This window comes from Ranitomeya imitator, chromosome 2, assembly GCF_032444005.1.
Source record: "Ranitomeya imitator isolate aRanImi1 chromosome 2, aRanImi1.pri, whole genome shotgun sequence".
Lineage (NCBI taxonomy): Eukaryota > Metazoa > Chordata > Amphibia > Anura > Dendrobatidae > Ranitomeya > Ranitomeya imitator.
Window position 1 is genome coordinate 159,403,091 of NC_091283.1, and position 16,437 is coordinate 159,419,527.

At 47.3% G+C, this 16,437-nt stretch overlaps 2 protein-coding genes across 3 annotated transcripts in view; both read left to right on the plus strand.

Moving 5' to 3' along the window:
* MAN1B1 (mannosidase alpha class 1B member 1) overlaps positions 1–5,875 on the plus strand; it is a 38,638-nt gene extending 32,763 nt beyond the window's left edge. The window contains exons 9-13 of one of the 2 annotated variants that reach the window (XM_069747636.1): positions 1,239–1,429; positions 1,515–1,635; positions 3,434–3,631; positions 3,999–4,130; positions 4,484–5,875. In XM_069747636.1, coding sequence (XP_069603737.1) covers positions 1,239–1,429; positions 1,515–1,635; positions 3,434–3,631; positions 3,999–4,130; positions 4,484–4,684 — 843 coding nt within the window. In that variant the 3' untranslated portion in view covers positions 4,685–5,875. The remainder of the gene's footprint in view (positions 1–1,238; positions 1,430–1,514; positions 1,636–3,433; positions 3,632–3,998; positions 4,131–4,483) is intronic. The other variant, XM_069747637.1, reaches the window with a different exon arrangement.
* Positions 5,876–9,407: 3,532 nt separating this feature from the next.
* LOC138662254 (kelch-like protein 9) lies at positions 9,408–14,582 on the plus strand. Its single transcript, XM_069747638.1, has 4 exons — positions 9,408–11,212; positions 11,981–12,233; positions 13,192–13,352; positions 13,450–14,582. Exons 1-4 carry the CDS (start codon positions 10,175–10,177, stop codon positions 13,828–13,830), a joined length of 1,833 nt encoding a protein of 610 aa, XP_069603739.1. The 5' UTR covers positions 9,408–10,174; the 3' UTR covers positions 13,831–14,582.
* Positions 14,583–16,437: the final 1,855 nt, after the last annotated feature.

Sequence of the window (16,437 nt, forward strand, 5' to 3'; positions counted from 1 at the left end):
TGTACCGGCTCCTGCATCGTTTACTACAGATCCCTTTTCGGGGCGACAGGTCCCTTCAAGGCACCACTCTCCCCACACCAACAACTTTTGTTTTACTGTTTTCCAGTACACTATATGGTAAAAATCAATGGTGTCGTTCAAGAGTACAACTCGTCCCGCCAAAGAAAAACAATCTGTCACTTGGCCATATTGACGGAAAAATATAAAAAATTTAAGGCTGTGGGAAGAAGGGGAGCAAAGAATGGAAAATGTCAGTGTTCAAGGGGTTAAAGATGGGAAAAGAACTGTACTGCTGTTAAATGGTTAAAAAAAGCCGCAATTCTTCCAGTTTTTTTTGTTTGTTTTTTAATGGCATTAACCCCTGCCTGACATGCGCTGTACATATACTGCTTTGCGGGAGGTGCGTTCCCGCAAACCACAGTGTAAGTACGGTGTGGCCTCATGCTGAGCGCCGTGGATCGGGTGCGAATGTCTGGTCTGTGTGAGAGCGGACACCCTGCAGCCACTTCTATGATAGGTGCTAGCACCGATAGCGAGCGTTTAACCCCTCTAATGCCGCTGTCAATAGTGACAGCAAGGTAGAGGAGATGGCACAGTGTTTGAGTGCTCCCATCAGAACATCGCAATGCGATCGCCTTGTTCTGATGGTCTCCATGGAGACCCCTGGCCCCAAGATGGCCGCGGGGTCCTGTAGTGAAGGTGGCTTGTGAGCGCCTGCTGAGATCATTCGCTGACTTGTCTCATTCCCTGTCTGCTGTCAGGTGCTGACGTGATATTCTGCAGTGCAGAAGCATTGCAGAGTATTAGATCGGCGATCTGACACTATACTGTGATGTCCCATCCTGGGACAATGTAAAATTGTAAAAAAAAAAAAAATTAAAAAGCTTAGATTGCTTGTACTACGCAGTTCCACACTACAACACATCAGTATTCCAGTATATAGTACAAGGACTCATCCTTTCTGAAGCTCAGCCAGTGACGTCCCCAGCTACCCGCACCGCACATCTTCTGCCCGCGATTGAACGATTGTGCTATACATTATCATTTATATGCTTAAACATTAGCAATCGTAGCTAGCGCCAGGCGCTGCTGTGTAGCTCGGCCGGCACCTGCACAGCTCCTGAGCTTCTTCCATACACACGTGTGCGGCATAAGGCGCACCAGGATTTCCTATGTCTGAAAGGGGTTAATGTCCCATCTACGTGTGCATATATAAAATGTTGAAACTTTTCTTCCAGAACGTGGTGGATCAGGTCACCCAACATGTTCACACCCTGTCTGGGAAGCGTGACGGCCTGGTGCCCATGTTCATCAACACCAACAGCGGGCAGTTCAGCCATCTTGGCGTCTTCACTCTTGGCGCCAGAGCCGACAGCTACTACGAGTATTTGCTTAAGCAGTGGATTCAAAGCGGCAAAAAAGAAGCCTCGTAAGTCCCTACAAGAGTTGTTATATTACATGTGGGGGCTTCCTGTCTCCTTAATATCCCACGAATACTAATTATCTGTTCTCAGGTTCCTCGAGGATTACATGCAGGCCATTGAAGGCGTGAAGAAAAACTTGCTGAGGAAATCTGAGCCAAACAGACTGACATTCGTTGGGGAACTTTCTCATGGTCACTTCAGCCCAAAAATGGTGAGATCTTTTATTATCAACCGTTCGGTAAATATTCAGCTACCATGAGTTGTGGTACCGGTGATCTACCACACGGTGGTGCTGCTGCACGGACCAGGACTGACACAATGGCAGCGCTGATGTGATGCCAATCTGTCCATGATATGTCCAATCATATTAGGGTCATGAGTATCGATCACCTGATATAAACCACTCACATGACCTACATAGATATCGCAGTGCTTTACTTCTGGTACAGCAAACCTATCGTACTAGGAGCGTCCATCATGGAGAGTGGACTGCAAAGTATGAAAAAGTCATACCTTACTCACTGCCATATGGGAGCACTCCTTAAAGGAAACCTGTCACTTTTATGCTCATTAACCCTTCCCACCACTATGATCAAATTCCACTGGGGCGGCCAGTGGATGACATCTGGGGTCAGGAGACTGAGTGGCCAGATACTTTCATGCTCGAGATCTGCCCAGTGGACACTTACCCCCCTACGTCGAGAGCATTTTTCTGACCCGATTTCTGCATTTTCTGTATGATTACGGTAATTTCTTCAATGATTAAATCCTTTTAACTTAATGATCTCTTCATTTAAAGGGATTTTTTTTCTTGAGACAACCCCCATCCTTTGTGATACAAGCACATTATCAACTTAGCAGTCACTTCCCTCCATAATAATTTCTGAGAACATGGGGTGCAAGAGACAGATTCCCCCACATGTGGCTGCCACCGGGTTGCTTACTTGCAGCTAATAGTTACCCCCGCTGGGTGTCCTCTTAAGGTACCGTCACATTAAGCGACGCTGCAGCGATATAGACAACGATGCCGATCGCTGCAGCGTCGCTGTTTAGTCGTTGTGTGGTCGCTGGAGAGCTGTCACACAGACCGCTCTCCAGCGACCAACGATGCCGAAGTCCTCGGGTAACCAGGGTAAACATCGGGTTACTAAGCGCAGGGCCGCGCTTAGTAACCCGATGTTTACCCTGGTTACCATTGTAAATGTAAAAAAAAAAAAAAAACACTACATAAACGGTACTTACATTCCGGTGTCTGTCGCGTCCCCCGGCGTCAGCTTCCCTGCACTGTGTAAGCGCCGGCCGTAAAGCAGAGCGGTGACGTCACCGCTGTGCTCTGCTTTACGGCCGGCGCTGACACAGTGCAGGGAAGCAGAACGCCGGGGGACGCGACAGACACCGGAATGTAAGTATGTAGTGTTTTTTTTTTTTTTTTTTTAACATTTACAATGGTAACCAGAGTAAATATCGGGTTACTAAGCGCGGCCCTGCGCTTAGTAACCCGATGTTAACCCTGGTTACAAGTGAACACATCGCTGGATCGGCGTCACACACCGATTCAGCGATGTCAGCGGGTGATCCAGCGACGAAATAAAGTTGTGGCCTTCTAGCTCCGACCAGCGATGTCACAGCAGGATCCTGATCGTTGCTGAGTGTCAAACGCAACGATATCGCTATCAAGGACGCTGCAACGTCACGGATCGCTATCGTTATCGTTCTAAAGTTGCTCAGTGTGAAGGTACCTTTAGACCAATGACATAAAGGCTTAATGGTTTCCGTGATCAAATGATTCTTAGAGAGTCCATAATGGTCTCTATCATCCGGACAGCAGGGCAGAGGTCCCACATCCCGATTTCCCGCCACTTCCCGTTGTCGGGAATGTTTATGCAAGTGAGGAATAGACCCCAAAGCTTCAGGTGACAGTGTCTGTAGTCCCTTGACTAATATGTGCACCTTTTCTCCATTACCATTGATGAGCCACCGCTGATCGTGACTCTTCCTCTCTGCTTTAGGATCACTTGGTCTGTTTCCTCCCGGGGACATTGGCCTTAGGAGCCCATAACGGGATCACGAGTGATCACATGGAGTTGGCCGGGGCCCTAATGGAGACCTGTTATCAAATGTACAAGCAGATGGAGACCGGTCTGAGCCCCGAGATCTCCCACTTCTCCCTACACGCATCGAAGGGAAGTAAGGACATCGACGTGAAGGTGAGTTCCTGCCCCCTCTTAAATCATCATATAGGTTCCTGCATGACAAAAGATCCATAAATGTCTCATAAACCACACTCATCGTCTGTCGACAAGATAGATCATAAATGTGAGGCCGTCCGCTGAGACCCTCACGTATCCTGATACTAGGGGTCCCAATGTCCCCTGTGTGAATGAAGCAGCAGTGAAATGTGCGACCTCGATTCCGATCCACAGTGGTCGCACATGCTCACCCCCCTCTAGTCACACTGGAGGTTTTAGGCCCCCCATTCTTGTAATCCAATGCCTAGGGATCATACATTTATCACCTATCCTGTATATAGGACAACCCCTTGAAGTGTTTTCACCTCTTCTGTTTCCTCTGCAGCCTGCGGACAGACACAACCTCCTGCGGCCGGAGACTGTGGAAAGCCTCTTCTACCTGTACCGCTTCACTGGTGACACGAAGTATCAGGATTGGGGCTGGGAGATACTGCAGAACTTCAATAAGTACACGCGGGTAAGGAATATACGTCAACCGCTCGTCATTATCAGGGTCTTCTATGGCTGGGGGCAAGTGTATTGGAAACTTGCCCCCATAACATACATTACACTATTGTTACTGTGCATATGGTTCCCAGATAACGGTGTGTGCACCGAACGCCGGCCATGGACATAAAGATAACAATTAGAAGCTTGCTGATTGTGAATGGCTCCATTCTAACTTGTGTCCTTTAGGAGAAGATCTGTCCTAAGCTTCTATCAGACTCTCTTGAGCTGCAATACCAGACATAACCAGCTGGCAGGGGTGGTGCTGGTTTTGGAAGAAGGCCAGATTTGTTTCTTCTGATCGCTCTTACTTTTTCTCATCAGGTCGAATCTGGCGGCTACTCGTCCATTAACAACGTACAAAGCACCACGAACACTCAGCCACGGGACAAGATGGAGAGCTTCTTCCTGGGGGAGACCCTAAAATACCTATTCCTACTTTTTTCTGATGATGTTGATTTGCTGAACCTAGACAAGTTTGTCTTCAACACGGAGGCGCACCCACTTCCGGTCTGGACTTTCTAGCAGGGAGGTATCATGGCGCCATTCTTGGCTAGTCGGTCATCCTCCTTGGCGGCTATTAAAGGTCTGCATCCACCATGCTGTATTCCCCAGGGCTGCTCCGAGCAGTTGGACTATCTCCGTGCTGCTTTGTCGTACTTTCTATAAGGTCTTTAGTCTCGGTATCTGCTGTCAGCAACACGTAAGGGGTGAGGATAGAAACTGCCAAAACCCACTCAGGACTTAGCCTGGACCTTCTGACACAGAGCGCTGGGTAAAGAAGGCAATTCTGTGTCCTATTGTGGTTTTTGTTGGCTTTTTTAACCTATCCGTCGTGGTTTCAAATGGGTCCAAACTTTTTTTCTCTCTCCTAATCCCCTCCAGGTTTGTTTGCTTTGTGCATCAGGAGTTGCTCTCTTATGCAATTTCATGCACATAACATACCATTGTGTGATCTCTCTCTGCTCCGGGCGTGATCTCTCTCTGTGCCGGGCGTGATCTCTCTCTGCGCCGGGCGTGATCTCTCTCTGCGCCGGGCGTGATCTCTCTCTGCGCCGGGCGTGATCGCTCTCTGCGCCGGGCGTGATCGCTCTCTGCGCCGGGCGTGATCGCTCTCTGTGCCGGGCGTGATCGCTCTCTGTGCCGGGCGTGATCGCTCTCTGTGCCGGGCGTGATCGCTCTCTGTGCCGGGCGTGATCGCTCTCTGTGCCGGGCGTGATCGCTCTCTGCGCCGGGCGTGATCGCTCTCTGCACAGAGCATGCCCACTACACTCTCAAAAGGACATCAATAGGTCAGGTACTTACTTCACTTTCTTAAAGGGGATTAGTCACCAGGTTTATGCTGCCCGACAGTCAGTATACATGTGCTTCAGCTCTGCCTGCGTTCTGCTGATTGACAGCTATCTCCCTATGCACTGTATTACGGTCAGTCAATCATCAGCGGATGGGCGAGGTGCAGCTCATGATTATCGAGGCCTCGGCAGAGCGCCCAAGTAGAGGATCCAGCACTGCAGGAGATTACCAAGGATTTCATGTAATTGGGCTTCTGGCATCAATTCACGCCACCTTGGGATAGACGTGGGGACATAACCACTTTAATTCCAAGCACTTGCTGTAAAGCGCAGCAACATGGTGGCCATAATTGTATATTGAAAATATCAAAATTATATTATATTGAAAATAATGATTAAAATAAATGTAAAAATGTACAGTTGCAAAAGTATATATAGTTAAAAAAAAGTGAAATAAGTCTGTCTTATTGCCGTCACTAGTGGTGGCTGCAGACAGGATCTTATCATGTATCTCTGTATGCAGGGAGCTCCCCCTAGTGGTGGCTGCAGACAGGATCTTATTATGTATCTCTGTATACAGGGAGCTCCCCCTAGTGGTGGCTGCAGACAGGATCTTATCATGTATCTCTGTATACAGGGAGCTCCCCCTAGTGGTGGCTGCAGGCAGAATCTTATATCTCAGTATACAGGGAGCTCCCACAAGTGGTGACTGCATACAGGATCTTATTTCTCTATATATATGTAGCTCCCCCTAGTGGTGGCTGCAGACAGGATCTTATCATGTATCTCTTTATACAGGGAGCTCACCCTAGTGATGGCTGCAGGCAGAATCTTATATCTCAGTATACAGGGAGCTCCCACTAGTGGTGGCTGCAGACAGGATCTTATGCATCTCTGTATACAGTGAGCTCCCCCTAGTGGTGGCTGCGGGCAGAAGCTCATGTATCTGTATACAGTGAGCTCCCCCTAGTGGTGGCTGCAGGCAGAAGCTCATGTATCTATATACAGGGAGCTCCCCCTAGTGGTGGCTGCAGACAGGATCTTATCATGTATCTCTGTATACAGGGAGCTCCCCCTAGTGGTGGCTGCAGACAGAATTATATCCTGTATCTCTGTATACAGGGAGCTCCCCCTAGTGGTGGCAGCAGACAGGATTTCATGTTTCTCTGTATACAGGGAGCTCCCCCTAGTGGTGACTGCAGGCAGAATCTCATGTATCTCTGTATACAGGGAGCTCTCCCTAGAGGTTGGCTGCAGACAGAATTATATCCTGTATCTCTGTATACAGGGAGCTTCCCCTAGTGGTGGCTGCAGACAGGATTTCATGTATCTCTGTATACAGGGAGCTCCCCCTAGTGGTGGCTGCAGACAGAATTATATCCTGTATCTCTGTATACAGGGAGCTCCCCCTAGTGGTGGCAGCAGACAGGATTTCATGTTTCTCTGTATACAGGGGGCTCCCCCTAGTGGTGACTGCAGGCAGAATCTCATGTATCTCTGTATACAGGGAGCTCCCCCTAGTGGTGACTGCAGGCAGAATCTCATGTATCTCTGTATACAGGGAGCTCCCCCTAGTGGTGGTATGTATGTGGTGGCTGTGATTAGGGGATTTGGAGCTCTGACGCTTGTAAAGATGCCTTATAAATATGTTTAGGGCTGAATTCTGGATCTTTTTAACAACCACTGATCGGTAAAACTTTAATTGTTTTCATTTTATAACTCAGGAATGACTACGTTTTAAGAAATGTGCTTTTGGCAAAAAGTAAATTGCCGGATTGGATTTTCGTCAGGCCAGGAAACCGTCCCACTTGATTGCTGGGGAACACTGTGACTAAATCCCACTATAGCTGTGACGTGTAAATACTGGGAGCTTACATAATTCTTAGAGCAGACCTGGCAACAAGCGGCAGGGGGCCCTTTACTTTCATAGGAAATACTGCACGGTCATGAGATAAAGGTCCGTGTCTCGCATGTGAAAACCAAGCTCTGGCGCCGGCACTCCAGAGCGGAGCGTGCGGCTGCATAGCAATACATGGAGCTGCACGCTCCGCTCCCAAGTGCCGGCGCCAGAGCTTGGTTTTCACATGCGAGACACAGACCTTTATCTCGCAAGTGGAGAAGAGCCCTTAAAGCGACAGCAGTCCCAACTCTCATATGTGCGGGGAAGCTGAATACTTTGGACAAATCTTTTCTATATTTTTTTGGGGGGGAGGCCAGTGGTAAATAAATGGGGTTCTCTATGATTGGGCACCCCTTTTGTAAATTTGAGGATGATCTTACTCGTATACTGAACCAAACCAATGTGAAGAGGTAATTGTGAGACCCCCCAGTACTGACATACTGGGAGGCAATGTGTACATAGTCAGGGATGGGGGGCTATTAAAGGACGGAGCGGGGGTGCCAACAGGGTCTGTCGGCACCCTGATTGCTCTTCATTAACCAAAGTGGCCATTACTGGTAAAGTGCAATTCAGGAGCCAGTTACTGTGCGATTCATTCACTGCGCCCGATATAAGGAGGATCTGTGTTATATATTGTACAAGAGGGCTCATCTCATATATTCATCTTTATTATGTGTATATATAGAGAGTTTATTTGGGTGATTATTGTATATATGTGCATATGTATATATTAGCTCCTCGTTTACAGGCATCTCGCCTTCCTCCGGGGCCAATAATGAACAATCGCTGTAATTATATAAAATACTGCTCCCCCTGCTGGTGAAACATGGAAGCGTCACGCTTCAGACTCCTTTATGTCCGTTCTTCTTGAAGCAGAGCTTTGTATATTGGGTTACGTGTTCATACTCCAGTCACATCCAAATCTGCATTGTATCGCTGCTGCTTAAAGTGAGCTAGGTTCTCCTATTACTCCTATTTATACTGAGGACTACATCTCCCACGATGCACCAGTGAACAGCACACGCAACAGGGATCAGTTGTTTTTTTTAGTTTTTTTGTGTGTGGGGTTTTTTTTTAGCCAATGATAAATGCTAGTTTTGATGTGAGTGGAGTGTGTACAAAACGAAAGCTCAGAGTTTTCTGGTTTACTAAGCATATCACCGATCTCCAGCAGTTCATACGGCCATAACACACTTGTCAATTCTTTTTTTTGTAAGGGTTCAGCATTAAAAACTACAAATCTGCTGTGGTGGAGGCACCGTTGCTCGCTGGTGACAGTGGTGGTAGTGGCAGGTACTGCATGCTGGCATTCCATAGGGTTAATAGGAGTACACAACTCATTGGTGTGAAGTACAGCTCATGACTGCGACTTCCCTCCTCTTCCCTTATTTCCAAAGGGAGGGATTTCCAAGACCGCTGTAAATGAGGGAGTTGCCTTTTATGCAGTTGTCGAATACTTAATCCTATCATTCCGGTTATACAAGTGCAAAAATCCACTGCGCTCCATTCCCTGTTATGGTTTATGATGGAGAAAGCAGGTCTGGAGGTTGCAATTTATTTTTCATCAAAACTGTGAAATAATTGCCAATTATATATATATGTATTTTTTTTACATTTCTTTTTTTATTTTGCTTATAACCAGTCCACAAGATTCTGTTGAACCCTCTGTATCCTCTTGTAAAGTTTTTCTCACTGGCTCCAGTAAAGATCACATTGAGTTAAACTGTCGTGTTGTGATGATTATTGTCCACTAATTAAGTTCTTCAACCGTCCTTCCTGACATTGGTGCTCTTTTTATCTGATGCAGAGCTCCAACCCCCCCTACATATACTTAGGGTTAAACAATGCAATTCTAGCTTCCTGCAGCCACCACTAGAGGGAGCTCACAGCACAAAGTATTCATTGAGCTCAATAGTAACAGTGCAGCTCCCTCTAGTGGTGATTAAAGCAACCTAGAATTGTACAGTTTTTCCATTGGGTAGGACAAGTGCCAGCTGTGTTTGACAGAAGTAATGGAGCTAGCTCTGATCCCTGCTGTTTAACCATGTAAATGGCGCTGTCGGTCTCTTAGCAGTGGCTTCTAAGTAGCATGAACCCAGTGAGGGATCCGTTTTGGCACCCAGTGTCCCTCTCAAACGTTTCAGTATAAAAAAAAAAGATATTTGGTATCGCAATGACCACAAAAGTCAAATTTATGAAAATCTAGTGATTTAACCTGTTAGGTAAACGCTGCAAAGAAAGGACGATATCGTTAGGATGATTTGTAGAACTCTAGGAAAGGTGTGATGGTGACTGGTGGCAACATACATGTGAGATTCTGTGTGCAGTTACATCTGTGTCAGTCTGCACTGTAGCTCTGGCATTCTATCCATGCATCAGAAGGCTCAGGATAAACAATGCTCCATACTGGAGAGCTTGGGTTCAGATATTTCTGCAGTCTGTGTGTCTCTTGCAGTAAGCTGTCATACTGTGGTAATATGAGAAGGAACTAGCTCCGTCTTGCATTAGGTATATTGCACCTGTATTATTATTATTGCTGTTGGCCTTTTACATTCCTTTGGTCTTTAGTTACTAGGGTGTACAAGCCTGGGCTTGCTCAGGAAATGGGGCGTGAAGCCACCGGCCCCAGGGGTCAGTTGTGTTATTGTTGCAGGGGTCAGATATGGGATATTGCCAGGCGCTGGGGGAGTGTTGTAGGTGACGACGCCAAGTACACAATGTGAACTCTTACTGGTGGCAGCAGCAGCTACCTGGAGAATATCAGCTGCCGACGGCGATGTAGCTGAACTGATACATTAGGAATCATCAGTGTCCATAGTCAATATGCATAACGGATCCGTCAACAGCACCTTCACATCTGACAGCTACCCGGAGAAACTGCTGGAGAGGATGCGGCTCTTCCGATCCCAGCGGGAACTGTGCGACGTGACGCTGGTCGTGGATGGAGCCCTCTTCCCGGCTCACAAGTTAATATTGGCCTCAGCCAGCTCCTACTTTCAACTGCTGTTTACAGATCCTAAAGTCGGTGACACCGTAAGACTGAAGGAGGTCAGCTCCAAAGGGCTTCAGAGCATCCTGGACTTCATCTACTCCAACAAGCTTCACCTGTCTTGGGACAATGTGGAGGATGCCCTAAAGGCGGCAGAGGTCCTACTCGTCCGGGAGGCGGTAAAACTTTGCTTCCTTTTTTTGGAGGATGGCCTGAACCGAAACACCTGTTTGGACGTACTGAAGATCGCCAAGAGGCTGGGCCCGGAGGAGCTGAGGAAGAAGGCAAGCAGCTACGTCAGCCATCAGTACCAACATGTCCCTGGGTACTCGGGGGACCTGAATCTAGTGGATAAAACGACACTGTGTGAAATCCTGGACAGGGACGACATCCCGAGCTGCAGCGAGCTAGATCTGTTCCACGTGGCGGTGTCTTGGCTGCAGCACGACAGTGCGCGGTTAAAGGAAGCGGGGGATGTTCTCAAGAGGGTTCGCTTCGCCCTGATTCCTATAGAAGATCTCCAGCGATGCGTGAAGGAGGCGGCCATCATGAAAACAGACTCCAGCTGTTTCCGCTACCTGCAGGAGGCTTTGAAGTACCACTCTCAGGTGTACGCTCAGCCCACGCTGCACTGTGAGGGCGCCACCATCAGGTCCAGTTCTGACAAGCTCCTGGTTCTGGGCGGGAGGACGAATGATAACCAAGTACTGGGGAGTATTTGGGTGCAAGATGACGATGGCAGCTCGTGGTCTGAGCTGGGGGAGATGTGTTCTCCGGTCTACAATCACTGCGTGGCGGTCATCAATGACTTCCTGTACGTCATCGGAGGACAAACCCGCTTCGACCCATCGGGCAAACATCCATCGAATGAGGTAAAGACATTTTTATTGTCCTTCATGGAGGGGCACTACATTGGTCTAATAAGATCTTTTCATTTTTCTTCTGTTTTTTTAAATCATATATTGGTTAGGTCTTCAGTTTTCTAACATACTCTGTGTTACAATTTTTCACCTTTTCCAAGATCTTTGCTTGCTATCTGTGAATGAAAACCCACAGATTTTTTTTCCACAGAATTTTGGTACATTGCTAAAAGTTTGGATTCCTGAATTTTTCCCTGCGCTGCTACATTGTAACAAATTATCAGGGCAGGAGCTGGACTGGTACTGATGACTTGTTTGATTCGTACAGGATTGTCTACACTGAAGCATTGCAACAAACTGCACCAGTGTGAATTTAGAATGTGATCAAAATAGGTTTTCGGCCTCTGTATGTGTCCTTTCAGTGACAGCAATCGGAGCTCTTGAAAAGTAAATGAAACACATTATAGTAAATTAGAAAGTTAGAAAGCGCTTTTAAACTTTTTTTTTTCTAGAAAATTGGACACCGGCCCTTTAATGATAGTGATTGATCACTGATGGTAGTTTGGGTTGTGTTGTGATCTGTCTCCACCTTCAGGCATGGAGGAGGCGCTGCAGGTGTACTAGCTGATGATTATTGCTCCTGGGGTAACCTTGACCCGGCCCCAGGCCCATTCCTGACGACTTGACATGTAAGCCTGGGATAACCACATGCCCGCCACCCTGGCATCTGTTTCCTGTTGCCTATAAGTAATCCTATTTCTTGTCGTGTAATCCCTGCAGGTATTCCGGTTTGATCCACGCTGCGGCTCATGGCTACAAGTTGCCGGCATGTTAGAGAGAAGAACCCGCTTCCACACAGAAGTGATTGGCGAGCGTATCATTGCTGTGGGTGGAGGCTCCCTGCTGGGACATCTCACCCCGAGTGTGGAAGAGTATTATCCTGCCGAAAACAAGTGGGAGTATACCGCCCCCTTCCCCATCCCAGTGGCCGATCACGCCGGCACCACCCATAAAGGCATCATGTACATTTCCGGTAAATACGGTACTAGGTATAAATGTTTAGGGGGATGAGGTTTAAACTCATCCACCTAAAATACTCTGTGCTGCTCAGACTATGACCTTCCACTTGTCTCTATTCACTTCCTCACATGGACATCTCGTGCAGTCTTTGCTTCCTGATCATCAAATCAAGTACTTTGTGCTGCTGGCACCGATGACCTCTTACTTTTCTCCACTTTCCTCCAGTGACTGACAGCCCTATCCCTCTCCCAAGAGCGGACGCCAAGACACTGACCTCTCTCAAGATGATAATGTACTGCTTCTAAAATACTCTGTGCTGCTGCGAAACTTTCCTCTCCCCCTCACCCCTTAGTCTGCAATTTACCACTTTATTTTCTACATTCTGCCACTGCTCTGGTCACATATTGCTATGTGGGTAGTTCACAGCCCCCCACACAATCAGTACGTCTCTCCAGAAATACTCTGTGCTGCTGGGAAACTGCACTGTTGCCTCCCAGCCTGAGTTTTCCCACTGGATATACACCACATTCTAACTGCTTCAGTCATACATAGATCTGTGGATAGGTCCAAACCCTCACCCCATAGGACGAACAAACTCCTCTCCTAAAACACTCTGTGCTGCTGTAGACATGGCTATGTGTTTCCCCGTACCCTAACTCGTATACTGATGCTGCCCCTGTTCTCTGACATCATTACGGGAATGGAAAGGTCTCTGAATCCCCCGCCCCCCACATTGCCCAAAGATCAGCACATTCCTCCTGAAACACTCTGTGCTACTGTAGACTTTTATTTGACTCCTATTCACATTATGATGCTGCTTTACACGATGCAGCACTGCCATCAGTGTAATTTTTAACAGAAATGGGCAGACAAACCTCTTCTACCCACAAAGGGAAGTGCACTCCTGAAATACTCTGTGCAGCTGTATCTGCTCCCATTATCACTCTGATCTCATCATCTCTTGCTGACAGGGGGGTATTCGACCAGTAAGACCCTTAATGAAGTATACAGCTATTTGCCAAGACTGAAGCGCTGGGTGGTAAACCGCGCCATGACGTTTGCTCGCTGCGATCACGGAATGGCTGCTGTTGGAGATAAAATCTTTTGCGTTGGCGGACGCACGTTGAACGCGGTGCGTAGCAGAAAATTAGAGTTTTGTAAAAGTGATCAATTTTATTCATGTTGAATTAATTAGCGGCAATAAATGCTACTGCAACTGTTCTTTACAGGCTAAGGAATGGATCCACGTCAACGAGACGGAGTATTACTGTCCGGCCGCCGACCAGTGGAGCGCCCTCAAGCTCTCTCCCTTCGACTGCTGCCAGTTCAGTATAACCACCCACAATTCCAAGCTCTTCATCACTGGCGGGGGCTCCTTAAGACGTATGAATAAGGAAGATGGCGTCTTTGTGTACGACCCAGAGTACAAGGCCTGGAAGAAAACGGGGTCCCTGCCGCGAGCGCTGGTGGACCACGCGTCATGTGCCATTAGATTACCTAATGGGATGATCGAGAAAGAGGAGAAAGAAGAGGAAAGTCTGACCGTTCCCAATAAGAAAAGGTCGACGCTGAACCTGTTCATCACCGGGAAATGTGAGAGGGAACTGTGACGGGCAGGATACGTCCTATGCCCCAGGTGCCCCCCATCATGTACGGCTTCATATTCTGGGCCCCCAATGTCACTCATAGAAAATTAATACCCGTCTTCCTTTTTGCTTTGACAAATAAAGGGGGCTTTGGTTAGAGCCCAAAGGATTTCCATGACCCCCAAAATTTAAAGTGTCTCTGATGTAATACGGACGAGATCTCTATAAATCCCACCTTAATGCATGCTGAGGAATTACTGCGAGGCTTGGGGGCAAGACTAAAACATCCCTATTCCTCCCAATCACGCCATCGTCGGACCGCGTTCAGACCTCCATTTGTATTGAATACAAAGCGTTTTCAGTCAGTGCGCTAGATCTGACTTTCATCCATTTTTGTTCTGTTTTCTTGCAGGAAAAAAAAATTCAAAATGTCTCCTTTTCTGGTATCTCAGGTTTTCTGATTTTCCACAGACCCAGTGACTCAGGTCAAAAATGGACGTGTCTTTTTTTTTTTCTTCTTCTTAAACAGACTGTTGGTCCTAGAAAGGAAAATGGAGGTGTGGACAGCCTCATATTCTATAATGCCTCTGTGTTATATGCTTAAAAAGACATGAATGGGACGTGTGCAAGGAAAATGGACGTCTGAGGGGTCCTTATAGGTGGGGTCATTAATTCCACTTTTAGGACTGAAGCTCATCGCTGGCAGTCACTGATGGTGACGGGCGCGTCTGGTGTCCCTGTATCTTGCTGAATAATAAACCTAATTACAGCATAAATGTAAAGCAGACGCTGCTGATTTGTGTAATTAATGCGACCCCTAAAGAGGATGGAAAATGGGGTCACAACCATGGTCAATGCTAAAAGAAAATGTATTTCCCAGGAAATATCAACCATAAAGCCCAGGTGGCGATATCACAAGGGTGCGGAAGCAGAATTTGTACCTCAGGGGTCATTTCCTGTATTTTTGGATTGGCATTCAATCTTCTATTTTATTTATGATTTTAATTATCTCTCACTTTACCTTTCAGTCCCTCTATGGGACTAATACTGCAGTGTTATAGCATTGCGTCTTACAGAATCTCCTATGAAGCCCTTCCACATGCTAATGGCGGTGACACACTCCACTACGTCCCTACATACCATGGCAAACCATACGCACTGTGGACAGGGGAGGCGCTGTTTCTATTTTTTGTATAGGCAGCCATGTTTTTATACTGCTGATTGATTCCACCATTTGGTGTTGTCCTTATTTCCCTTACACAGGCCTTGGGCCTCAAGGAATAGGTTTCCCATAGCAACCAATCATAATGCAGCTTTCATATTCTTACTTGCTCTGTGAAAATAAGTTCTGGAATCTGATTGGTTGCCATGAGTAGCTCCGGAGTTTTCTGTGAGCTCAGGCCTGTAGGCCTCCCAGTAATGCCAGGAAGGCTGAGGGGAACCCATGTTGCTGCACACCAATGATTGCAAGGTCTTACCACAATGTAAACTCCTACATTACATGCCACTATAGCCAGGCCGGTCTGGCCTCTCACAAAGCTGGGTGACAGCTATATTAGCTGCCTTATTTCCTGACTGACAGACCTACAGTATGTGGGAGATACATCTGCTGCTGTCGCAATGATTAGGTACACAGTGTCTGCCGTGTTCCTGAGAAGCCGCCCTGCGTAATGTGAGAGTCGTGACGAGTTATCGGGTCGTTGTCACTTTAGTAGGTATTTAGTAAGTGCTAGACGCACATGGTAAAGTCGTGAGTAATCTGCCGCCATTACCCCGAGCAAGAAACAGGCCGGGTATAGTAATGTAATCAGGACGTCATAGCTAGAGAAAATAAGCCAGCAACGTATCTGATCTCATCGTGTGATACTGTCTGCTGAGCCGTGTATCTAATCCTATCCTGTGTGATACTGTCTGCTGAGCCGTGTATCTAATCCTATCCTGTGTGATACTGTCCGCTGAGCTGTGTATCTAATCCTATCCTGTGTGATACTGTCCGCTGAGCTGTCTATCTAATCCTATCCTGTGTGATACTGTCCGCTGAGCTGTGTATCTAATCCCATCTGTGATACTGTCTGCTGAGTTCTGTATCTAATCCTATCCCGTGATAGTCTTTTTAGAGTGTATCTAATCCCATTGAGTTCTACTGTGTCGAACTGTGTATCTAATAGGGTCATGCGTGATACTGTCTGCTGAGCCGTGTATCTAATCATATCCTGTGTGATCCTGTCTGCTGAGCTGTGTATCTAATCCTGTCATGTATGCTATATCACCAGAGTGCGTTACAGTACTACACCTCCCATCATCCGTTCTGCCGTGCAGTAATAATTCTCCAGGTTGCAGGTTATAAGACCAGTGATGTTTATTCTTATATTGCGGGTGCAGCTTGGGTACGTGGTACCACTATGTGATACTTGGTGATTGGCATCAGGTGCTTATTTTTCTTCCTTTGCATCTTGCTTCTCTCCATGAAGCCTTGGAGGTATATTCATAGCCATCAGGAGGCGCCACAGAAGACCTTTCCTGTTCTGTAGCTCCTGGTGACCGCGCCTGGTGGAGTTGCTGGTGGGCCCCAGGTGACTTCTTCCGTGGGGTCGGGCCCTCCACCTGGCAGCGATAGTGATGGGTCGCCTA

What these genes read in the sequence shown, in the direction of transcription:
- LOC138662254 (XM_069747638.1), top strand. Translation starts at nt 10,175, where the DNA reads ATGCATAACGGATCCGTCAACAGCACCTTCACATCTGACAGCTACCCG. An exon ending in GCAAACATCCATCGAATGAG is followed by an intron (nt 11,213 to 11,980) that starts GTAAAGACATTT and finishes TAATCCCTGCAG; the next exon opens with GTATTCCGGTTTGATCCACG. An exon ending in AGGCATCATGTACATTTCCG is followed by an intron (nt 12,234 to 13,191) that starts GTAAATACGGTA and finishes TCTTGCTGACAG; the next exon opens with GGGGGTATTCGACCAGTAAG.